At 34.1% G+C, this 14306-nt stretch overlaps 1 protein-coding gene across 8 annotated transcripts in view; it reads right to left on the minus strand.

Moving 5' to 3' along the window:
• Positions 1 to 312: 312 nt before the first annotated feature.
• HELQ (helicase, POLQ like) overlaps positions 313 to 14306 on the minus strand; it is a 36468-nt gene continuing 22474 nt past the window's right edge. For 6 of the 8 annotated variants that reach the window (XM_072942475.1, XM_072942458.1, XM_015250735.3 and 3 more), the window contains 7 exons: positions 12213 to 12468; positions 11074 to 11231; positions 10024 to 10122; positions 6930 to 7103; positions 4704 to 4817; positions 3673 to 3807; positions 313 to 534 (listed from right to left, as the gene is read on the minus strand). In XM_072942475.1, coding sequence (XP_072798576.1) covers positions 427 to 534; positions 3673 to 3807; positions 4704 to 4817; positions 6930 to 7103; positions 10024 to 10122; positions 11074 to 11231; positions 12213 to 12468 — 1044 coding nt within the window. In that variant the 3' untranslated portion in view covers positions 313 to 426. Of the gene's footprint in view, positions 535 to 3672; positions 3808 to 4703; positions 4818 to 6929; positions 7104 to 7127; positions 7598 to 10023; positions 10123 to 11073; positions 11232 to 12212; positions 12469 to 14306 lie in introns of those variants that run through there. The other 2 variants (XR_004194404.2, XM_072942470.1) reach the window with 2 other exon arrangements.

Raw genomic sequence — 14306 nt, forward strand, 5'->3', positions numbered from 1 at the left:
CAGTATTTGAGAATTTTTAGTTGACACAAAGTATACAGTACATTTTAAAGATAATTTTCCATGCACTGGGAATAGCCTAAGGCAGTTAGGAAATGGAGGGTTTGGAAACCAGAGAATTCTGGGATTTCAAGTAGTCCGGCTTGATGAAAGAAATGGGTAAGAGAATAATGAAGAAAGATCTGGCCACAAGGGCTGGGGATGTGTCAAGAGAGCTGGATTTCACTTTGTGGCAGACACCAGATTTCTGAGCAGAGAAATAAGGTGCAATTATTTATGCAATTATGGTTGAGAGGTATATTCACACATCATTCATAGGTCTTAATATATAATTAAAATGTATTTTTTTCATTTATAAATTAGAGAGAATCTTTAATAAAACATATGTACAATGAATACTTCATATTTAAAAATGCTGGTCTGATGACTTCACGCCTTTTCAGTGGGGAAGGCCTCGACACCAGGGAAGTCAGGAGGTGGTCGCAGTAACTCCTCTACTTCTTCCTGCAAGGCCTCTGCTTTTTCATGCAACAGCATCTACAATACAAAACCAAGACATGAGGGAAAAAATACGTTGCTAGAGAACTGCCAACATTTTACCACGATCTATTAGCAACCGAATCCTTACATATCAGCAATCTAGACACTAAAAGTAATAATGAGACTGAAAAATGGCCACTTAAGAACAAGCGATTATAGTAAATGAAGCTGAGGCATTTAGTTAAAGCCATTTTAGCTGATCGCTGCATTTGGTATACTAAAAATAAGGGAGCTTTAATACTCTCAAAGATTTGTTTTATTGAAGACTCAGCCACATAAAAATTAACTTTTAATCTATAAAATTTAAGACAATTTAGCAAAAATTTAATTAGTTCTTGAAAACATTATCCTTTATATATGTATTTTATTATTCCTCAAAGTTTAGTATGCTCTCTTTTAAAAATGTATCAGTGTTTCAAAGAAAAGTTTAATTCAATCTCTTAAAATTAACTTCAAAAGAAGCACAATAAACAAAAAAGTATTTCTAAACATGACACAGAGTAGATGTCAATGAGTATTTGCTGAATAATGATTTTTCCCTTTCCTTAAAAAAACAGAAATAAACTGTTGGTATTGGTTGCAGCTGGGTTTTGTGTATATTGGTGTGAAATACTTGCATTACTTCTCTTATAACATTTTTGTAATAAAAACACTTACCAAAATCACACAGAGGGAAAAAACCCACTCTCTACCAATCTGATATAAAGTAGAGCATTAGGTGACTTTATATATAGGAGACTAAAACATAATTAGGTAAGCTTTCCAGTAGTTGAGGTAATGATGACCATGTGAAATGAATCTCCCAACACATCCTGTAAGCACTACACACATCAGCAAGAACAAGTAAACTACACAAAACTCACGTGTCAGCGTTACTAGAATAGACATCACTTACTAACATCAAATTACTTGTAGTGTTGTTTACCTCTTAAAAGCCAACTAGTAACCTCTGTTACTAGTTACTACTTCTTTACATCAAACTTCCCTGTTCAAATTACCGTGTAATTTCTGTTCCTAATGATTAGACTCTGATATACAGCCCAAGAACAAGAAAGCACTCCAAGAATAATGGGGACAAGTCAAAAAGACAAAGGAACCAGCTTGTAGGGGCTCCTGCTGGCCAACTCTGAGGCCATTTGAGTATCAAAATAAGTAACGATAATAATGGACTGTACCTCATTGAATAAGTATGAACCCATGGTTCATCCTGATATAAATATATGAATAAATAAATATATGATGAAGGAAAAGCTTTTCCTCATAGTAAAATGCCAATAAATAAATGTAGAAGGAATAATGGATTTAGAAAATCATCATTTGACAAACATCACAGAAATAACTGAGTCAGGCAAAAATCACTGATGGATGCTAAAGCAGTTATGTGAAAGCTTGATGAAGAATAGGGCATCTACATTTAGGAAGTATCCATTCCCAAAATACTAATTACAAAGGGAAAAATAACTTTCCAGTGAAGAAACTTGCCAGACGATACTTTCTTAACCAAATGATCAGAGTCATTATCAGTGATGGGATAAAGTGACATCCTATGGCTCCTGATATGATGGGCAAAGGACACACATCGTTTTTGTGGCATTCCTGCAAAAAACTGTTTAACCTTAATATAATCCCAGCTGGTTTCCTGATTTCTATTCTTGCTCCCCTATCTGCAACCTCTAACTCACTCTTCTACTCAAAACCCTGCAAGGTGTATCCATTTTTACTGTCAAGCTGGCTGGAAAGCAGAAGGGGTGGTGGGAACGACCATGAGATGGAAGCCACGTACGGGCTGAGAGATGAGATAGAAGTATGGGTCCCTAGACACACCACTGATTCCCCACATCAGCCATGAACTGCTTGTGTTCGAAATTGTCTAATAAACTTCGACACTGATAGTCATTTATTTTGGCCATTGTTGCCGCAGCTCCCTTTGTATCCTTAATAATATACAGTCTGACACCACAGTCCTACTCTACTACTTACTGACTGGCTGTGTTTCCTTGGATAAATCACTTAATTTCTTTAAATCTCATTTATTTATTTATTCAAATATTTGCTAAACTTCTACTACAGGCTGGAGACTGCCAAATGCTACAGCAATGGAAACAACTAGAACTTCATCCCTATCAGCCCAAAGAGTGTCCTCATCTGTAGACTGAATGTAACACCGACTCTGCCTACTTCAGAGGACTGCTGCAAAGATCAATTACAGTAACACAATGGGAGCACCATTCAAAAATGTAAGATGGAAGTTTACTTTGTAGCTAATTCTGATGTATATAAGATGTTAACAAAAAAAAGAAAACTAAGCAATTTTAGGCCACAAAGAAAGAACTACAGTTGAGATCAAGAAGGAAATAATCCTAAATGTGGTGTAATAGATTTATGCACATGGAGCAGGAGCTTAATGACAAACTGGACTATGTCTAGCAAAGGGTAACCAGGATGGTGAATGGTCTAAAACCAGATAATTTACTACAGACGAAAGAAGCAGAAAAGAGAAACCCTTGGAGGCAACAAGAGCTCTTTTCAAGTATGTGAAAAACTACCAAACGAACAAAGGAATAGCCTAGTTTCACAGAGGAGTACTATGACACCATGGTAGACATTTTAAGGCAAAATTTAGCCTCATTATATTAGGATGCTCTTTGTAACACTGAGTCCAAAAATAGAACTACTCAATTTCTGAAGTTGTAAGTGCCTTGTCAGTGAAAGTGTTTAAAGATGGGAAGACCAGATGTCAGGGATGCTGAGGAAAGGACTTCTGTGAAAAGGGTAGGAGGAGGCAGAATTCAATGAGTTCCAGAGTTCCCTGTACTTCAGTGAACTCTTGAAAGTGTCTTTATTTTTTAGGAGGTCCTTGTCCTCTTTTCAGCAGGACTTGTATCATAACAGATGCACTATTTTTATCCACGTATTGTGAGTGTACACTTTTGTGTCTATAGTTGAATGCTTTCGTTTTTATGTCTGAAGTATAAGGTGATGACACTACAAAATACCATAAAGAGGGGCGTGAGGGGTATACCTCAGTGGTAGAGTGCATGCTTGGCATGAACCAAGTCCTGGTTCGAATCCCTGTGCCTCTGTTAAGGGGAAAAAAAAGTATCATAAAGGTTAAAAAATGGTTTGTTCACTTACCTTGGCTGATGAAACAATCTGCTTGGCCTGGCGTCTTGACAAATGATCAATTGTCCTTATCAGCACTTCAGGATTTGCATTAGCTAAGTACATTAGACTTTTATAACCTGCATTGTATAACTGTTTTGCTCGACTCTGAAAAGTATTATAAAAATAATTAGGGTCAGAATTTGGGATTAGGAAAAAATAATTAAGTGTCTTATTGAGGGGAAAAATTCACTTGGAAGAGCTAGGAATAAACGAAGATAATAAATATGAAAATGCAACACATCAGAAACCTGAGGAATTTTAGATGCGTTTGGGTGGTTTCAATTTGACTGCAAGATAGCTAGCTTTCTGTGCAGCTTAAGTCAACTGAGGTGTGTTGCAATCAGAAATGAGAAACCCATTAGGGCACTTAGGCTAGGGGCATTATTTCAGATCCCCAAGCAAATACTTTAGTCCAATATCCTTAAAATGTTCTCACCATCTACTCAGGGGACCTCTGAGGGTTAGGGGTACTGTGTGTGTGTGTGTCTGCTTTCCCAAGCAGAATTCCTCTAATTTAAGAATTGAATAACAGAAAAAACTGCAATCAAGGGTTGGTCAAAAACAGAAAGTTAAGAAACCAGCTGAGGATACTTTCTTCTCACTCTTTCAGGAAATGTAAATGACCCTCATTGCCACCTAATCACCACCATCTTAACCAAGCATGTCTACAGTGACAGAAGGTAATTCTTCACTGGAGTGGAGAAAGGGAGGGATGTTAAGAATGAGTGGTAGCACACATACTTGGGGAGAGAGATCCCTACCTCTACTGTTATTTTTTCCCCCCACAATGTGATTTTTCATCAGGACTGCTTTTGGATTAACAGGAATTTCTCGGAAGGCATGCCGGCAATTTATTACCAAAAAAAAAAAAGATTCCCATGATAAATGAACAATAAGGCTATTGTCATCACTTATCCTGTGATAAGACTTCACATGACAGTAAAACCTGATTTTTCAGTTAGTTGAAATTATCTCAGTTAAAAAACTGGGAAGCTACTAACCTCTAAAACTCCAGTCACTTCCATGAGAGGGATAAGCTCTGCCTTTACACAGTAAGTCAGTTTCTTAGTAAGTTCCACCAAAAGGGCTCTATAAACCCAGAACTCCTCAAGTTCCTGCAGAACACAAAGAGATACGCAGAACTTAAATCTGGTTATTTCAAAATTTAGTTTACATGGTAGGGGGCTCAGAAAGAATGTTCCCTTCTGTAAATTCTGGAAGTTGGGTTAAGCCAGAGGTGAAAATAACTCCAAGAAAAATTATTATAAAGAAACATGGCAGAGACTGAGGAATTTGATGAAATGGTTTTAAGATGAGGAAAAAGATTGAAAATTGAAAAATAAGTCAATAAGAAGATTTCTATTCATTTTAATCAAAACATCAGCAAATGAATGCATAGTTTTTCTTTCCTAAATGACTGAAAACAATTCTTACCTCTGAAAATTTATCCTGAAGATAAAATATTAAATATGGAAGGATTCAAAGAGCAAGATGATTGTCAGTGCAGCAATATTCAAAACAATAATACCAGAAGCCGTGAGTCCATAACTCTTCAAGCCAGGGTGCGGATAAATGGGTGTTCATTACATTACCTTGTCTTTTTTAATATATGGTTGAAATTTTCTATAATAGTAGTTTGGTTGTCTTTTCTTTACGTTTTCTAACCTCTGGGTATCATTGTGAGTACATGATGCATGGAATAGCATGAGCTAGTCATTTTGTGACCACTAGGAAAGTAGTCAATGCACTAAGGATGGCAGCGTACAAAGAGGGAAAGAAAACCTTGCATAGAACTACTGAACCAATCAATTCCGAACTGCCTTAGCTCTGGTTTCTCTGCTACATAAGATGATCATTTTCCTTACTCTTTAAATTTCTATGGGGTTTTTCTGTTACTTGTAGTTAAAAGCATATTAACTAACATGATTGGCGTACTATTTTATCCCACTTTCATAACTTTATAAAGAACAAAACAGTTTAAAATATTGAAAATAAATTCATGAGAATTGTCAGGTAGATTGACTCTAGAATCAACCATCAAATTTTAGTTGTTTTTCAAGTTCAACCCGTAGGCTGTTTCACTTGAACAATTCTGTAAGGCTTACGTCCTCACAGTCCTAAGCAAAACAAGGGGATTGCATGTTAGGGAACGCATCTTTAAATATGAAGAACAAACACAGAAAACTTAAGAAAATACATTTTAAAGGCCAGTTTCTCCTTATTATCCATAATTTTTGTCTACTGATTATCTAGCATGTAATTAGGGAACATAAGCTAAAATTTAAAAATCAGCATAAGTAAAAAGTATTTAGAAACATAAATTTGCTAAAATAATTATTATTCAATCCAAAGCCAAGCAGTTTTGGATTATTTACTCCCTTCATTAGCACATGTGATAGAATTAACTGCTAAATACATACACAGAATATGCAGGTTTAAGATAGAGCAAATGAAGTAGATTTTAACTTTAGAATTTATAATGAAAAAAAGTTTTTAAAAATTTGAGTATAAAAACAAATATTACTGTGCCACCCAAAAAGAGTAAGTTTCAATGCACCAAAAATGGCTTATATTATAAACTCTTCAAAAAATTGTCTGGGTAGAAAAGTCTTGTAAGCTTTGTTATGTTATTTAAGGAAATTCTGAAAGCTTCTTTTAGTAAAGTCTTAAACAAATCCACCCCAAATGCATATGGCCAAAATTAAGTTTTCTTCTTGATTTATTTTATGAAATACACATGTAATGTAGAAACTTAAGCAGTTGCCTGACACTGGAAGCAAAAATGGGAACACAGTAGTAGGTAGTCACTGGGTAGCTGCTGGATATGGTAACACATTAATCAAACGCTTTACATGGTTATCATTCAGGATTAAGACACGCAGAATCTCATACCCCATCAATGCAGACATACATCAACGGAGAAATGTTATTTTAGGAGTTGATGCCAAAGACTTGAAACTATTAATAGTAGTTCTAAGAGTAGGGATAACTGGGTACTTCCTACTTGTTCATTCTATGTTTTAGTTCTGTCATTTTTGTATCTTTATTATTTGTATGTATACAATGTTTTTATAAGTGGATAAAAACAAACATGTTTTCAATAAATTTTAAATGCTTTTTAATAACAGAATGAGTCAACAATGAGAATATATGAACTAGTTTTTGAGTTTAGTAACAGTTAAAACAGAAGATGCACAAAGCATATATCATCTGTTTAATGGAATTACCTCACAGAAATGCAACACACAAGAGGAGAATGCAGCAGCTCCAGAGAGAAGATTTTGTATATATCCTCGAGGCATATTAAATTTTTCAGATACACTCCAAATGTTGGTCTCTTTGAGCAAGGTATAAAGAACAAAAGACAGGTATAGTCTGTTGACAATGTTCTTGTCCACCTTCTAGAAAGACACAAATAAATTTATACACTGGATCTGCCAAAAATGTACATTACATTCAAATTGGACAAAAGGCAAAGTGAATGAAGTTGTACTACAGGAGAGGAAGGATACAACAGTTACACAAAAACTAAGTTCTAACGTATGTACTTTAGATTAGTTCAAATTATAATTTTTCCAAGTATAAAAAGAGAGATAAGCCAAATTGTTTCCAATTTAAATTAAACTTCCTTCTATAAGAAGTGTAGTGAGTTCAACTGTCCCCTAAAAAAATATATGTTCAAGTCCTAACCCCTGGTATCTCAGAACGTGGCCTTACTTGGAAAGAGGATCCCTGCAGATGTAATTAGTTAAGGATCTTGAGATGAAGTCATCCTGGATGTACAAGGGACCCTTAAGGGCCCATCATTCAATGACTGGTACATTTATAAAAGGAGAGGACATGGAGTGACAGAGAAGGTGGTATGACGATGCAGGTAGATGTTGAAGGGATGTGCCTACAAGCCAAGCAACACCAAAGACTGCTGACTACCACCAAAAGCTAAGAGAGAGGCAAGGTGGTTTCTTCCTCAGAGCCTCTGGAAGGAACCAATCTTGCCAACATCTTGATTTCAGACTTCTGGCCTCCTAAACTGTGACAGAATAAATTTCTGCTATTTTAGGACACCCAGTTTGTGCTGATTTGTTAAGGCAGCCTTAGGAAAAGAAGACAGGAGGAGGAGTTGGGGAAACCTTTACATTTATTGTAGTAGTTACAGGCTGTACATGTGTGTGGTTGTGATTATAAATTAGACAAACGTACTCGTTTAGCTAAATATGTTAATAAGCTTGTCTGTATCAGATTCTATGATTTCCACATGGTCATGATAAATAATGTTTCCAAAGTTAAAACACAAAAAGAAAAATGCTTCCTGTAGTTGACAATTTCTATTCTGTGTACCTGCTTTTGCCTATAGTGTTTAGTGTCTAGTGATTATTTTTTGTGTAAAGTATTTCATAGCTAACATCAAGTTAACTTAGAAATTGACTAATTCATGCTTAAAATCAGAGGAAAAAATGATGAATATGAAAGAGAAAAAGTAGGTATAAAATCATATTTCCTACTATAATAAAAGAGTGTGTGAGATGAGAACTGAGGGTGGCATATTGAAAGATGTAAGACCACAGATTCTGTATCTTGACACTGGATCACTCTTTTAAAAGCATTAAGCTGAAAAAGCATGATAGTTGAATAACAGATAGGAACAATCACTTTTTAATTTCCCAATTTTAGTACAACTTCATCATTAACTACAAATTGAATCAATGTAGATTTTGCTTAGAATGTATTTTCTAAGCCAAAAACAATGATATAAGTATATTTCATAGCAAGAAAAGCTGCTTTATGCCAGTTGCAAGATATTTTATCAGAAATGTGTAAAGAAAAGGTCTTTTCCAACATGGAGAAATCAATTAGATTTTAAGTGTTCTGTAGAATTAAAAAAAAAAAAGCTATTCTAAAACACCAAACTAGTAACTAATCCATTTGTAATTAAGATAAATTCATGCTTATATTTTAAATACTTCATTTCAATTGAACATTTATTGACTGTATTTCATAAAATGTAACAAAAATAAGTTCTGATTCAAGTTTAAAAAGATGCATTATTCTAATAAGATTTTATAAATGTTTATTATTTGGTAATGAGTTGCAAATTAATATGATTTTATTTTTATTTTATATTTTAGTGTTTGATATAAAAGGTTTAAGAAATGTTTTACTGAACATTTTGAAAGGCTAACCAACATAGTCATTTCTGAGGTAACAGACCCAAACTAAGTATTTGACAAAATGAATGCTGAAGTGCTATACATTTATAATTTTATGATACATCAATACAGGGGACAGTTGCGCCATTTATTTCAAATGTAAGTAACCAACCATCTTCCATTTTTCAAAATGAAATCAGTAATGTCTATGTAAATGTAAAAAAAGGAAAATTGTAGGTAAGATAATTAGGTTTCAACGAAGATTAGATTACCAAAGAAAACGAAAAACGAAAAATGAAAAAAAGGGAATTATGAGGTAGAAAAATGATATTAACTTAAGGAATTTGAATGCATGTTTGCCAAAGAATTATTTCCACTTCTCTTAAGTTAGTGTATGCATGTAACACTTGCTTCATGTTTGTGACTGAACTTTAAAACACTAAAATATAAGATATCATACAAAAGAGTACTGGATTCTCCACTTCAACCTTCCAAAATGCTTGACGTACTTCAAGTATTTGGACAATAAAAAGTAACAAGAGAAACAAGAATCCCAAACTTGTTGTATCTTAGAATCCCTGAGCATGCTTAATAAAATTTTTCTAGAAAATACTTTTTCTCCTTTGAATTGAACTTATTTCAGGATTCTACAATATCATGAAAACATTGTACAAATATTTCACAATTTTTATAATGTAAGCTATAAGTAGCCTAAGAAAAATAGATGAATAAGATTTACCTTTTCCTATGATAAAAGCCTTACCTGGCGGGAAGGGTATAGCTCAGTGGTAGAGTGCATGCTTAGCATGCACAAGGTCCTGGGTTCAATCCCCAGTACCTCCATTAAAAAAAATTTTTTTTTAAATAAATAGATAAACGTAATTCCCTTCCTACCACCCAAAAAACCCAAACAAAAAAAGCCTTACATGTGCACAACTATTTTAGAAATACAAATGTACAAAAAAAGGGCCATCACACCATCTAGAAATAAACACTGTTTTTAAAAAATACCTAAATTTCTAGCCCTCAGATGTTTTAAATAGTAAAATAGGAATTACATTAATTTAAAGGAAAAAATGTGGACCCAAAAGATCAAGTCAACAAAGGAGATAATACAATAGCATTAATTTTGTTAAATGAACTTATGTAGGAGGGAGAAAAAAGATTATGGTACCTTCTTGATAGCTTGACCTGATGCTTTCTTCCCAATAAAGTTCTCAGAGACGCCAACCAGAGCAGCTACATTTTGTTCTGCTGGGCTGAGCTGGGTAAACTACATAGAAAAAGAATAAATATATACAAAAATTGAGTTGTAACTTTAAAAAGTCTGCCACTTGAACCAAATCCAGCACTCACTGCACTACCACATTTTCATGATTATAAAAGATATGAAAAAATAACACAAATTTTACTTAAAAATATTGATAGCTTAAAAGATGTATTATTAAAATATAACATATTTTAGTAGAATGACTTAAAGACATGGGCACAGTACTGTGAGCATGGACTATGATTTCCATGAACGTACTCATGTTTAATATGGGAGATATCTGGGTGGGTAGAAGAAGGAAAGGTATAGTACCACTTACAACAACTTAGAGTAACTATTTAAAAATACGGCATTAAAAAGAAAGTTAATTTCCTGCAACTAAAAGCTACATACTGCTTCTACCTCCTATGTGTTCATGAATCTAGCTTGTTCACAGTAAAACCATAATAGACTGTGCTCTACCCCTTGGTTTTGTAGCATGTAGGGCCAGTTCTACCTGGCTACTGGCCATAAGAATGATATTCCTTCTCAGATGTCAACATCACTGGGTTTGGTGTCTCATCATGCATGGCCCAGATAAAGCTTTCACGGAATGAAATTCTCAATCATTAGAGATGGCTTTCATGGCTTTCTTTACATTGTAAAACACAGTGGTCACCAAACCACAAGAGTAACTATCTTTGGGGGAATGGGACCAGAGATGACCCTTTTTCCTTTTCTGTACCTTTCTTTATTTTTTTTTGATAATGAACATGTTTATATTTAACAGAAAAGTAATATTTAAGTGAAACAAACAAAAATGCTATTGCCATATTGCTGCTTTAAAAACTGAAAGATTAAAGGCCCAATTTCAAATATATATTAATAGAGGAAAAAAGTGAATGATCACTTGATAAAAATCATATCATGATTAATAAACTAGGTAGCCTACATTGCAGAATCTTATCTTCTCACCTGCCTGAAGTATATCATCCAATCAGGGTTACACTGAGAAGCCATATCATAGGGAGTTGTTAGGTAAATTAGATGAAGAAGGCTTTCAAGCACAAGTCCTTCAAGACCTTTCTTCAAGTCTCTGTAGAGAATGTCACAATAAGCCAAATCTATAGTCCCTAAAAGAAAGATACAAATAGTTCATCTTTCATAATCACCAATGGGGAAAGAGGTGATTTTAAAGAAAGTCTGGTTTAGGAGTTACCTAAATATAGCAAAAAGTATTTAAAATCTCTTACTATGTAATTTAGCACAACTATTTTGGAGGTCACTTTGATAGCATCCATCAACATTTAATAAGTACGTATCTTCTGACCCAACTACCCTATTTTGGGAATCTAAGCTAGAGAAGTATTTCCACACATATCCAAAAATACATGAACAGAGATGCCCATGCAGCCTTGTCTACAACTGAGAGAAATCAGAAGTAGTGTAAATGTCCATCAATAAAGGAATGGTTATATAGATTATGGTATCCCTACTATGGATGACTAAAGTATTAAAAGAAAAATAAGGCAGATTTAAAGGGATTGACATATGAAGATGCTCGTGGTATTTTAGAAGTGAGAAAAGCAAGCTGCCCCCAGATACTTACATTATGCACACATGTATGTATGTGTGTATGTATATATGTATATGTATGTATGCAGACACATATGCACACACAATATATATGTGTATACATGTACATATATATATTGTGTGTGCATATGTGTCTGCATACATACATATATACATGTATATGTAAAAATATCTGGAAAGGTGTATATATATCAAATTGTTATGAAATTTACAGAAAACGTCTGGAAGGATTTACACCAAATTATTATTCTTGGTAGGATATTATGATTTGTGTGATGGCCCGGGGAGGGGAGCAAGAAGGAGGGATGAACATCTTTTTTTCCACATACTTTTGCAGTATTCTAAATTACTTGTGATTCAAAACATTTTTCAACTTTTTAAAGTTGAAGTAGTCTAACAGTTTGTAAGATTAATATTATTAATATGAAATTACAAATCCAATTTAAAGTTACAGAATAATCTCTATGTTTTCCAATGCATTTCCTCAGATTAGTAGTGAGATTTAAGTGAACTCTTACCCTTAAAAGAAGCTCGTCCCAACTTTGTAATATGAAAACTATGGAACTCTTCTTCAGACCCGTAAATAGTGTCTTTTTGTAGAAGTCCTCTTTCTGTCAACATGGTGTCTTTTTGTAGGAGTCCTTTTTCTGTCAGGTATCTAAGTGATTCGACAGTTATTTCCCAGAGACTTTTTTCTTTCAACAAAATCTTTTGCTGAACACCAAAAAATGTACCATTCATAAAGTGGTATATGTCACCAAGATTTGTTGTAATCTGAAACAATTCAGGACATCATTGGAGCATCTTCCTTAATTCAAGGTATCATTTGAATGAATAATTAATCAAGATGATGACTCATTTCAATACCTCAAAGCTATTTAAATAAAAAATTGTTATAAATCCACATAGTTACATAAAGGTAATTTTACAATGGCATTTTAAAATCACAAGAAAAAATTTAAGGGAGAAGGTAGTTATCACATGCATATTTTTAATGAACACATCTACACATTTCTCATTCAAAAACTCCTTAGGTTTTTGAATAATTTTTCACAGTATCTCCAAAGCTGTGCTGATTACTCTCCGATCAATTATTACTAATTCTGGGGGGAGGATACAGTTCAGTTGTAGAGTGAGTGTTTAGCACGCACAAGGTCCTGGATTGAACCCCCAGTTCCTTCTCTCTCTCTCTCTCTATACCTAATTACCTCCCTCACACACACACAAAATTATCACCAATTCCCACTCAGCCTCCTTCAGAAATCCTCCTTTCTACCCCTTTCCAGTCACCTGTGAAAGCAGTCTTTGGCTTTAAAGCCTGTGTTAACATGTTCATGTATAACTGAAAAATTGTGCTCTACACTGGAATTTGACACAACATTGTAAAGTGACTATAACATAATAAAAAAATGTTAAAAAAAAGTCCAATCTACATTTCACATAAAATGTTTTTTATGACAAAAAAAAAACACCCCAAAAAACAAAAAACACCTATGTTAAAAATGAGCACACACACACAGAAAGAAAACAAAACTGAAAGTCCATTAAAACAGGACCAGGCAATATTCTGACATATTACCTAAAAATAAATAGCAGTTTTCTACCTCTTTTTGTTGCTCTCATTCCCATCTCCTTTTTCTATTCTTTTGCTGCCTTTTTTCCTCCTCCCCTGATCACTAATCTAAAACTTATAATGGCGATCATAAATAATACTTAACCCACCATTTGGTATTCAGACATAGAGCTGACTCTGAATTACAATAATTTATATTAGCCAATTTCAATGAAATCAGCATGTTATATTAAAATATAGTCAATCAATAAGCATATTTTCTCTCTCTTATAATTCTGATGATATTTCAACTGGAAAACTTCAGTAGTAATTTCATATTAAGCCAATATAAGGGATAAAAAATACTATGGAGCATAGACATTTCTTATTGCTTCTCCTCCTTTAAAAAAATCATTTTTAATATAGTATTTACTTAGGCTAAAACTGCACTTTTGAGATATTCAAGAACTGATAATCAGTTTGTAAATTATCAACATACTTAGTTTCTTTATTGTTTTCTACCTTGTTGATTATAGTTAACACTAGGGGTAAACAAACAAACAAAAAACCCTTTACTTGATTCTTCTAGCTTCCATCATGTTAGCTTTCTACCCCTCTGTGAAAAGCTTTTAGACACAGTGATTTAAACTCACTGGGCCTGCCTCTGCCTCTGACCTCCACCAACTTCTCAAAGCTGGATTCTCCACTGTTGCCCCAATCTGCAGGTTCAGCCATGACCAAATGCAAAATCAATCGATTCATTAATTCAGGTATTTACTGAGTGGCAACCACATGTCAGGCACGGTGTTAGGCACTGGGATTCAGTGATAAATGAAAATAACTGTGGACCCTGCTGCCACAGAGCTTACATTCTGGTGGGGTAAAGTTATTAGCTAAATAACTGCACTACTAAGAATAAAATTACATTTGGTGCAGCCACTATGGAAAATAGTATGGAGATTCCTAAAAAAAGCTAAAAAAATAGACTTACTATATGATCTAATAATTCCGCTTCTGGACATATATCTGAAGAAAATTCCAATTTGAAATGATACATGCA

Source organism: Vicugna pacos, chromosome 2 (assembly GCF_048564905.1).
Source record: "Vicugna pacos chromosome 2, VicPac4, whole genome shotgun sequence".
Lineage (NCBI taxonomy): Eukaryota > Metazoa > Chordata > Mammalia > Artiodactyla > Camelidae > Vicugna > Vicugna pacos.